The sequence below is a fragment of the Mustela erminea genome, chromosome 1, assembly GCF_009829155.1.
Source record: "Mustela erminea isolate mMusErm1 chromosome 1, mMusErm1.Pri, whole genome shotgun sequence".
NCBI classification, from domain to species: Eukaryota; Metazoa; Chordata; class Mammalia; order Carnivora; family Mustelidae; genus Mustela; species Mustela erminea.
The window spans coordinates 86,572,137-86,583,028 of record NC_045614.1 but is presented as its reverse complement, the minus strand read 5'-3'; the positions used below and the strand labels follow the sequence as shown (position 1 = coordinate 86,583,028).

Sequence of the window (10,892 nt, the reverse complement as noted above, 5' to 3'; positions counted from 1 at the left end):
AATAAATAAATCTTAAAAAAAAAAAGAAGCATTAGCAAGATGTTATTCTTCCCTTTAAAAAAAAAAAGATCCTGTGACGTGTGTAAACCTGGCGATCCACAGACCTGTACCCCTGGGGATAAAAATATATGTTTATAAAAAATAAAAAATAAATAAAATAAAATAAATTAAAAAAATAAAAAAAAAGAAAGAAAGAAATGTGTCTGAGATCTGTCCAATGAAAAGGCCTAAAAAATAATGAAAACTCAGTAAAGATAGGCACTCCTAACACCCAGACTGTGGTATTTAAATATCACTCCCCAGTAAAAGAACCCTGAGGTCCTCCAAGAAATGCCTGGCTCCAGGGCCAGGGTGGAAAACATACTCGGTAAGTCTAGAACATCTTGTGCCAAAAGGCTGATGAGTCATTTCAAAAGGACATAGGAACCAGTCTGAAGGGTTCCCATTGGCCAGAGTGGGATCATTGACTGCAGTTTAATATATAAAATTCCATAGGTTGTCATGGTACTAAAGCAGCAAATGAACCATCATAGCACTCCTGCATTATTGCATTGTTGTTGCATCAGGCGCTTTTTTGAGACTATTTTGAATGGCAATAGGGAACGTTCATTTGATTATGTAAATTATGTTAAAGAGTCATAGTGGGAATGCAGAGATCCAGTTCAGGGCCTTTGTCCCAGTCCACTCCCCTTCATGAAGGCTTGGTGTCTGACCTCAGACTGACACTCTCCGTGACAGGAAGGGCATTACTTTGCATTCATTTCATCACCAGTTGCCAAGATGGTGTCCACAGAGCTGAAATCTTCCTCCTGAGGTTCGGAAGACCTGGATTCTAGTCCCAGCTCTTCCCCTTGATTTCGCCACAGCCGTCCATCTCTCACCCTTGCCGAGCCTTAGATTACTCATCTCTAAAATAAGGATGAGAACGCTTTTATGTGCCCTGTTCTCCCTTCCAGACCATGAGGAGTGACTACTGACCTCTAAGATGTTTCCGCCTTGCTGAGACCATGAATTGTCAGTGTTTCCCCTCAATTACTACAATCTTAAAGAGGCACATTTATGAAATTCCACTGGAGACTGGAATCTTTGAGCTCTACCTAGAAAAATAAGCGTTGCCCGTTCATCAGCACAGGTTAGACTTGGAAGTAAAATGCTTTGTTTCTTTCAGCCATGGAATTCCACGAACACTTACACAGCATCGGAACCAAGGAAGGTCTGAAGGAACGGAAACTACAAAAAGCAGTGGAGAGCTTTACCTGGAATATCACCATCTTAAAGGTATGTGGCCAAGCTGTTTCTGATGCTGGTGACGCTGCAGCCTTGCTCAGCACGTTTCCTCCTTTAAGTAGAACAGGCCTTGCCTTGTATCAGCCACTGAGGCGATAACATGGTCACCACCATCCAGTGAGAACTCAGCCCTCAGGGGAGGCTGCAGGCACAGCCCCCGGGCGGTGCGGTGCAGCTTGGAGAGAGCACAGCAGACTCCGGTGGTTGGCATATTGTGGATTCTGACGGGAAGGGAGAGGACCTTGGCTTCTACCCTTAAAACATTGTCAAGTTTATAAACGCCAGTTGCTATCTGTGAAATAGTGTGATTATAGAGGGATGATTGGGAATTTAGATTCTAATTACTCAGATGTCATTTAATACTTCCAAGTATAATCACAACCTTAATATTTATATGATCCTGGACAAAATGAGAAAGACTTATGTGGGGCATAATTAAAAGAAATATGTAAAGGAATTGCCATTCGACAGAAAATTTGCTTTAGAAGCCATCTGTCGATCTTCCTGCCTCCTCCGTCTCCTTCACTTCTTTCCTCAGCATGACCATCTTTATAAGGTTCAGTGTTTTTTATTGTAAAAGTAATACATTATCGTTGAAACTGTCAAAATAGAAATATGCAAAGATGGACATGGTCCCACCGTTCAGAGGCGACTGCCATATGCCTTGTGCTGTACACTCTCCCTGTCTTTTTCTCTGTGCTGTGTATCACGTGACATGGTTTTTAAAAGGAGGCTATGTATGTACCTTGAAGCCTTTGTTAAGTTTTGCCCCAGTGGTCTTTACTTTTCTTCTTCTCTATGTTTGGGAACTTGAATAATCATAACACAGAAACATTATTTCACTCTGGATCTTGGACAGCTAAATCTAAAATTACTCTCTGGTAGTCACCCTCCAAACTTTCTGCTCCCTTGAAGCCAAAACTATAAGGACATTCTCACTGCTGCCTCTTTTAATTTCCTTGTTCCTCCTCAAGGTAAGAGATGCATCCCTGCAGCAGACAATGGCTTTCTGATTTGATTTAAGAGAAAGTCACCCTTCCAAAGCTAGCTTGCATTTTCTCATATTAAACCTCTACTCGTTTATATAATTAAAATCATTTTCTCGACTTCTTAAAACAGTTCCCTTCCTTCACATGTGCTTTCTTTTGTAAGCTTTCAAAAGGTTAATCATAAGGTTAACTTTGATAGTTTTCAATTTAGTAAACAGCAGATAGAAGAATTTACAAGGAAAAGGAATTTAGCTGTATGACTTGCTGACTCATTCCCACCCAGAAGTGGTGGGTACACAACAAATTTCCGACAAATCTCAGGGAACAAAGTAGCACAGTAGTTTAAGCCCTGTGATAGAACAAATGCTCGTGTTGCTTTTATTATAGGCAAAACCAGACTTACAGACCAGACCCTTCACCTGTCAACTGTCCTCGCTACTTGTTTGAGGTCTGGGAACCAGAAGCCTGAGTATTACTTGGGAGCTTGTTCAAAAATACAGACTCCCAAGCCCCACCCTGGGTCTACTGAATCAGAATATGCATTTTTACAAGATCCCGGGGGATTCTCGTGCACATTCAAGTCTGAGACGCACTTGGCTAAGAGCCACGGAAAATGGAAGCCTGGCACACACATTAATGAGAAACAGCTGACATAAAGTAATATACCAGATTTTAGAAATAAGTAATTGAACCAAATAGCTACATCGAGAAAACCCATTTTCTTTTGACTTATGTCCAGGACAGAGAATTAACACCTCAGACTTGCATTCACATGGAAACTAATGTATAGGACAGGGTAAAGGATCTTTTTAGAATTTCCAGCATATTTGTTCTAGATGGTGTTTGAGTGTGGTAGAAGCTGAGTGAGGAATGCGAAAGAACCGGAGAGATCTATGTATCGTTTCCATATAATGGAAGGGCTTTTTCCACCCCTGGGTGATTCACAAGTTTTAACTTTGTTTAGGAGAATCAGTGACCCCTTGGATGTGAATTTGGGTCTGAGTTGAGATACTAACCTTTTCCTGGCAGGAGGGAATCAGATCCTTTGTATTCCTCTGACCACTTGTTCTTCTTGGTAAGCTAGGAGAGGTGGTGGCCCTCCGAGGCTATGCATGGTGGGCAGTAGGCAGCCGTGACCTCATGGTGGACCCAGAGGCTAGGGGAAGGTTTCAGATGACACTGGGTATAGAGAGAAAAGGAGAAGAAGGGCGGGGAGACGTGTCCGGGGAGTCCTGGAGCTGTGAGGCCAAGCAGGAACTTCCTGTAGTGCTTAAAAATGCAGCCTCCTGAGCCCCACCTCAGAAGCTGGGTCAGAATCTCTAGGGACAGAACTTGGGAATCTGCTTGTTTAACAAGTTCCTTGGGGGATTCTGAGGCATCCTAAAAAAATTGGGAGTACTTCTGCTCTAGAACGAAATCAAAAGTATCTTCCTCCACTCATTTGAACAATGAAGAAGGCGGGTGACCGATCATCCTGGGACGTAGGACTTCCTGTGTGTAAATCAGGACAGACCTGGGCAAACCAGAAGATGATGGTCACCCAGCGTGGGAGCCTCCTGCTGTAAACTCCTTTCATATAGGGACGTGCCTCCCAGTTTTTATGAATTTTTGCTTGCTTTGTTTAGTTTTGCAATTTTAAGAATTGCTTTAAAAATACAAAAATGAATAAAGAAGAAATGTCAGCTCTGATCACCATACCCAGAGTTATCTACTATAGACATGTTAGCATATTTACTTCCAGACACTTTTTATTTTGAATAGAAATCATTCATTTGTTTTTGTAAATGCATTTTCATTTATATGAAGCCTTTTTTAATGTAGAAAAGATAGAAGTTTTAAAATGACCTCAAGTCCTCTGAGAAATAACTATTATTAAGTGTAGGTGACCTTGGGGCACCTGGGTGGCTCAGTCAGTTAAGTGTCTGCCTTCGGCTCAGGTCATGATCCCAGGGTCCAGGGATTGAGCCCCACATCGGACTTCCTGCTCATCGGGGAGCCTGCTTCTCCCTTTTCCTCTGCCTGCTGCTCTGCCTACTTGTGCTCTCTCTCTCTCTGTCAAATAAATAAATTTTTAAAAAAAAAATTTAAATATGTGACCTTATTTTAGGAACCATTTTAGATGCATATGGATGGATGGATGGATGGAGATACATATTATTGATTCTGAATCATACTTCTTTTTTCTATTTCTGATATCTTCTAAATTGGCATGTATCTTATAGTCCATGGTATCTGTACACTATACCCTAGTTTGTTGGCAGTGATTTTCTTTCTTCATAGAACCTCTGAAAAGAACTGATATCTCAGATATTATGAAATAAGGTACGCCAATAGACAGAATCCTACTAGGATCGCTTTTTAATTTTTAAAAAAATACTAAATTTTACTTAATTTAAAAGAAGAAAAGTAAACCATAAAGAACGTAAATGAATTTCTATTTATAGGAAATAATTATCTCTCATAGTAAAGCTTGTTCAGCGATTCATTTAGCTTCTTTCATTTACCATAATGCTTTGCATATTCATCCAAGTTGAGGTGTGTTTCAGCAATCCATTTCTTTTCATTGATGAACAGTATTCTGTTTGCTGGCCATGGGACCCTTTGTTCATACACTTACTAGCTGATGGGCGTTTGGGTTATTTCCGGTTTCTAGCTCTCGTGACTAAAGCCACAGGAAGCATTCCCAAGCAGGTCTTTGTGTGAACATGTGCTCATTTTCTTGGATAAATATGAGTGCAGTTGCCGGATCATATGGTTAAATGTATGTCAGACTTTATAGGAAATTGCCAAACCACTTTCCAAACTGGCCCATGTAGTATTCCCCCAGCAGTGTTGTGAGAGTTCTAATTATCCCACATCCATGTCAACATTTGCTATTGTCAGTTTAGCCAGTATACAGCATGTGTAGAGGTAGAGCATCTTTTTGTTTGGGGCTTTTTTTTTTTTTTTTTTTTTTTTTTTTGGCCTTTTAAAAGAATTATAATGGGCCTTAGTCTTATTTTCATCATGTTTCTTCTCCTTTGGGTTTCTTGAGATTCTTTCACTTGTGGATTTATAGTGTCCATCAAATTTGGAGAATTTTTAGCCATTTTTTTCTTTAAATCTTTTTTTCTGTCTTACCCTTTCTTCTGTAGCTCCATATATATATATATATTTTTTTTTAAATTTATTTATTGCTTGATACCTTCCCAGAAGTGACAGATCCACTATTCACTTCTTTTTAGGTCTTTTCTCTTTCCTTCTTTTTTGATAGTTTCTGTTAGTTCTGCATCTTCAAGCAATACTATTGTGTCTTCCACAGCATCTACGCTGCTATTAGTCCTTCCCAGCTCCCCACTTCTCTCGTCTCTTTGCTCACTGTATCCTCCATCTTCTTGAACGTAGATACTTATGGTGATTGTTTAAGAGGCCCCCCAATCTGCCACACACATCCTGGCCACCTTACCTCCGCAAACTCCAGAGTCCATCTTCTGGGCTCACTGGGGCCTCTGGGCTCTGCTTGGGCTCAGGCTTCCCACAGCACAGCCCAGAAGCCCTCCAAATAGGGAGCTGGACCCCCATTTGCATCTTTTCCCTCAGGGTTCTCTGTGTTGCACTGTCGGGACATCATTGTTGAATATATCGTGTCCAGTTTTCTCCACTTGTGTGTCAGCCCTGTTCCTCACTTGTCTTGTGTCATCTCTTTCATCCTACCCTCTGTCCCATCATCTGTTCTGCTCTATCAGACGGAAAAGAGAAGGACACTCTGTGTCTTTCCAATTTGAGTGGCTCTTAGAATTCTTGGGATTTTTATGAATTGCCACTGTGTATTCTGTGAGGTTTAGAAGTTTCTTAAATTGTGTCACACCCTTCTGTTTGTTTGCTGCTTGTGTTATGTGTGTGTGTATCTGTGTGTGCGAGTATGTGTGTGTTTGCCAATTTTACTTTTTGCTCGTCTCATCAGGAATGTGGGAAGGAAATTCTGTTAATATGTCTTCCACCCACGAACTTAATCAAGATGCTCCTCTCCCTTTATTTTCCACTTGCTAAAATATTCACTGAACTGGTGATCATTTTCATTGTTTCTATTTCTTATTGTTCCCCAAATGATAGACTCTCATGGTAGCAGAGCCCTGTTTTAATTGGTCCCTTTTGGTGATAAGAAGCCAGATTCCTGCAGGCTGGCTCACAGAGGAGAAATGAGCAATCCTGGCTCATGGAAGGGATCATGAGAGGACAGGGAGGCCCGAGACCAGAAGCTGTGGTCTGGCCGCACGAGAGTGAACAGCAGTCAGGAAGCCCAGCAGCGCCTGGGACAGCTCTTCTCTGGGGGACTGTGGTCATCCACTCAGTCCTTCTCCATCTGCCAGCGGCTCCCCCTGCTCACTTGTGGTTTCTGCTGCTCTATGACTTGGTCTTGTGTTGCTTTGGCTCTGACTATACCTTAGGAGTTTTTTTTCCAAGTTCTCAATCTACTTGCATTTCCTAATTTAAATTCCAAAGAGAGGAAATCTGATCAGCTCAGCCTGTCCTTTCATTTCACGTCCAGACCAGGAATCCTAAAGTTATAGGCCTCTTCTTGTATCACGTTCTCCTTGGATCAGGTTCTCTACCTGCTTCAGTGCACTGTGCCCAGAAAGGCACTGTCACAACACACAAAATACGGCCATCTGACCAACTGTCTCAGTTCTCTGTTGCTGTGTAACAAACCATGCGTGTAACATGCTGTGTAACAAACCCACGTGATTCTGTGGGTTAGCTGAGCTCAGCTGGGTGGCTTTTCTACTCCCTCTGGTGTTGACCAGGATCACCTGTGAGGCATGGTCCAGCTGGGAGGTCAGCTGGGCCTGGAATACTCAAGAAGCCTCCACTCACATGACTGGCATCTCACCAGGGATGGCTGGGATGCTAGGTCTCACTGCCCTCTCTCTCTCTCTCTCCCCTTCTCTCCCCACGGACCATCATCATTCAGTAGTCCAGCCCCAGCTTCCCTAGATGGCTGTGAGATTCCAAGAAGACAAAAAGGGAAGCTGCCAGGCTTCCTCAGACCACTTCCTCCATGTTTAATTGACCAAAGCAAGTCAAGGCCAGCCCAGATTCAAGGGAGGGGGAAGTGGACTGCATCTCTTAGTGGATGGAGCAGCAGGATGCCTGGACAGGGATGGAAACAATTATGGGCAGCTGCCATTGCAGAGAGCATCCTACAGTGGCAGAACCTGCAAATGAAGCATTTTCCCTTTGACGAGTGGAGACTTGGCCCCACAACAACATGGGGTCATCACGAGTGGAGACTTGGCCCCACAACAACATGGGGTCATCAAATCCACCTTCGTGCCGCTTCCTCCTTCCTACTTGCCAGCCTCCTCTACTGTCATGGAGTTTTAGCTGTGTTCTGCCATACAGTAGGTAGAATTTGATCTCTCTGTAACTTCACTTCTTCCTACTGGTTCGGTAATACCCTCAGAATAGCCCAGAATTATTCTATTCCTTCTTCCTCAACATGCCTTTATACCTTTGGGAACTCTCATTGTCTTCTCTTAGACCTCCCCGATTCAGATCAGACATGCTCAGCTTGTGCAGATTCCAGGATGAGATGGCATCTGGCCCCCTCCTCACTGGGTTCCTTGGCTTTCTGAGGGCTCTAGTTTGTCAGTGTCCTTCGGAAGATGGGGTGGCCGGAATTGTCCTCATACTTTGGGGGCACAGGGCACTAACGACCCCAGGGCAGGACTTGTCGGTATGATTTTGTTCATAGTCTGAAAATTATCTTACTGTTAATACAAGCCGAAATTATGCTGGATTTTTCTAGCACCTGTGTCATATCCTAAACTCGAATGGAGCTTATTACAGTCCAAGATGTTTTCCAGATGAATTGCTGCCAAGCTAGCTATCCCTGCTCTGTGCCACTCCACCCTCAGAAGTAAGACTAAAAACTAAACCCTGAACGCAATTAGAGATTTGTTCTCTTTAGGAACATAAGACTTCTGCCAAAAATAAATAAATAAACCAGACGGTCTTTGCACCTGGTAAGATATTAATCTTGATTTCGTTTTTACCTGAGGTGCAGTACTTACCTTAAAGACCTGAAGACTAACATTTGTTTCTTTTCCGAAAATTTCTGTGATGGTCTTTGTGCAACTCCTTTTCTTTATTGATGGTAATATCCTTTAGTTATGTTATGTATTATAGGAAATGTATTATAGTGCCTGTTTTCCTGAAAATCTGTAATCGGCTGAAAGCCATTCCTCTGGTTGGCATGTGCAGATTCTTCAGCACGGCTCAGAAAACCAAACTACAGTAGTGTTTGTCATTAGGCTGGCTGTTCTTTCTGGTCCACTTAAAACAGTAAAACCTCAGACACTGGATCCTACTAATGTGGAATTTGTAATCTCTCAGCTAATGTTTAATTATGCAGAAGTTGTGCTTAAAAGACTAATGGCGTGAGGGAAGTGCTTTTGCATGCTGTTTTAAGTAGTGTCTTCAGGAGCTTCCAGGCTCATGCTTCTGGCCCTGCTCCTCCCTCTACAACCCCTCGCTCTCTCCAGACCTGCCACCCTCCTGTCTGGTCCTGGTGCCGCTCCCCAGAGCCCTCTCTCGACCTCCCATCTCTGCCCTTCAGTCCCGTCTCCCTTCCACTGTCTGGAGCCTCCAGGGGCAGCTCCTGAAACCCTCACCCCATCCCCACCCCCAGAGCCACCAGTTCTGTCAGGCAAGATCTCCCAGGGCAGGGGCCAACACTCACCACTAGTGGGAGATTTAGCCCTTCCCATAGCCATTCCTGTTATAGGGAGATGGCAACACAGTTGGAGCTCTAGAAAGCTTTGTAGTATAGAAATCATGCTCCTGAGCCATGGTTAGGCCCCAAAGGCATCATGTGTTAGAGTTATAGGTCATGTGTGGAAGGTGGGCTCCTCCACAGCCCGTTGGAAAAAGCCTGCTGAAAGCCTTTCCTGCTCGTCTGTCGGGGCCTGACTCAGACACCACACCTCCTCCACGGTGCTGCCTAGGAGCTCCTGGGAGCCCCCCCATCTTTGCTGAATGAGACATAAACTTGTTTCTGAGATGGGAGACGTCCATTCTGACTTTAAATGACATCTTCTATTGAAAAATTTAAATTAAACTTTGTATAAATCTTTGAGCACCACCACTGCAAAATTGAGGAACAGCTGTCAGTGTGATAAAATAGCCGAACTCTCGGCAAGGGTGAGAGGATCGAGGTTGCCAGGGGCGTCTCGGGATTCACCCAGCAGGCCTGTGTGATCCAGACACTGCGTCATATGCCTGGAGCGGCTCTGGATTAAGGGAAGAACCAGGGTTAGGAGCAATGCTTCCAGAACTGTTCTCACACTCTCCCAGGTCCTCATCCACCTGGCCAGCACCCAGGAGCCCTCTGGGGACTCCGCAGCAGAGTCTTCCTGCTGCGGGGAGATGAGGCGATACACAGTTCCCATTCCACTCCCTCCCAACACGTGAATGAACGTAGTAGAAGCTACAAGGACAGAAAAAATCATGAAACACTTAAAAGGAATTTGATGTTCTATAGAGAAGCGCATGCTGCTAGGCTTTATTGCTCTCACTTTAGACTGATGATCGGGGGCCTTTTTTCAAGTGTAAGGCTTACTGGGATGTCAGTGGGAAGAAGGCCTTCTGTACCTCAGATGAACATGCTACAGCCTTTGCCGGCCACACAGGCCTCTCAGAGGGAGCTGTCAGAGTGTAACGAGGCAACTTATATCCCAGAACCAAGATACCCATAGCCCCACCATTGAGGTGTTCACTCTATCCTCATTCAATAAATACAGAGGGAACGCTCTATTTTTGTGCTTCTGTTTAAGCCCAGGAAGAGTGAATTGTCTGCGCTGAGGACATTAGAGGTGGTGGTAGACATTCCAGTTGGCTTGCTTGAAAGTGTCACGTGTCACACATGGGGCTCAGCTCTATGGTTGGGCCCAGTGGTTTAGTTAATCTAAAAAGAAATCAGAACACACAGAGAAAAGTTGTGTGTTTAAGTGTAATATGCTGTGTAGACTCTGCCTTGTGCCAAGCCCTTAATCTCTCCAAACTCTTTCCTCATCTATGAAAGTGGGGATAGGAAGAGCGCCTCTGGCAGAATTGAGAGACTCTCATGACATAATCTTTGTGAAGGGCTTAATACGGTGCCTAGTGCGCTGTAGTTAGTGTTCCCAGTACTGTTTCCTGGTCATGAGACTATGTTAGGGTTTTGCAGTTTTGATTCTGTGGTTCGGGTTGCAGAAGATGCTCTGGTGAGAAGTAGCAGAAGAATCCTAGACCCCCGTGCTGTCTTCTCAGAGTGATGCTGAGGGAGGAGATGGGCAGCCTCTTGAAGACTTCCCAGTGTGACACGAAAAATAAGGACACGTGCATAAGGACCCAGCTTGTGGGTTGGTGCTAGGCTTATGCGGGGTGGCAGTCCATCTTCCTGCTGGGCCTTCATGCTAAGTGTCTGCCCCCATCTCTTTTTGCCAGAGTTAGCTTCATCTCTTGGGGGGAGCAGAAAGTGTCAGTGAGGGTGCCTAGAAGCTTCTGTCCTCCTCACTGTGTTCCTGAGTGGATAAGGAAGCAGGAAGGAGGCAGCATAGTCCATTACCAACCAAGGGAACCTTCTGGGGTTGGAGA

General features: G+C 44.1%; 1 protein-coding gene across 3 annotated transcripts in view; it reads left to right on the top strand.

Moving 5' to 3' along the window:
* PLCL2 (phospholipase C like 2) overlaps nucleotides 1-10,892 on the top strand; it is a 191,130-nt gene that overhangs the window by 171,246 nt on the left and 8,992 nt on the right. For all 3 annotated transcript variants that reach the window (XM_032332263.1, XM_032332244.1, XM_032332253.1), the window contains exon 6: nucleotides 1,169-1,278. In XM_032332263.1, coding sequence (XP_032188154.1) covers nucleotides 1,169-1,278 — 110 coding nt within the window. The remainder of the gene's footprint in view (nucleotides 1-1,168; nucleotides 1,279-10,892) is intronic.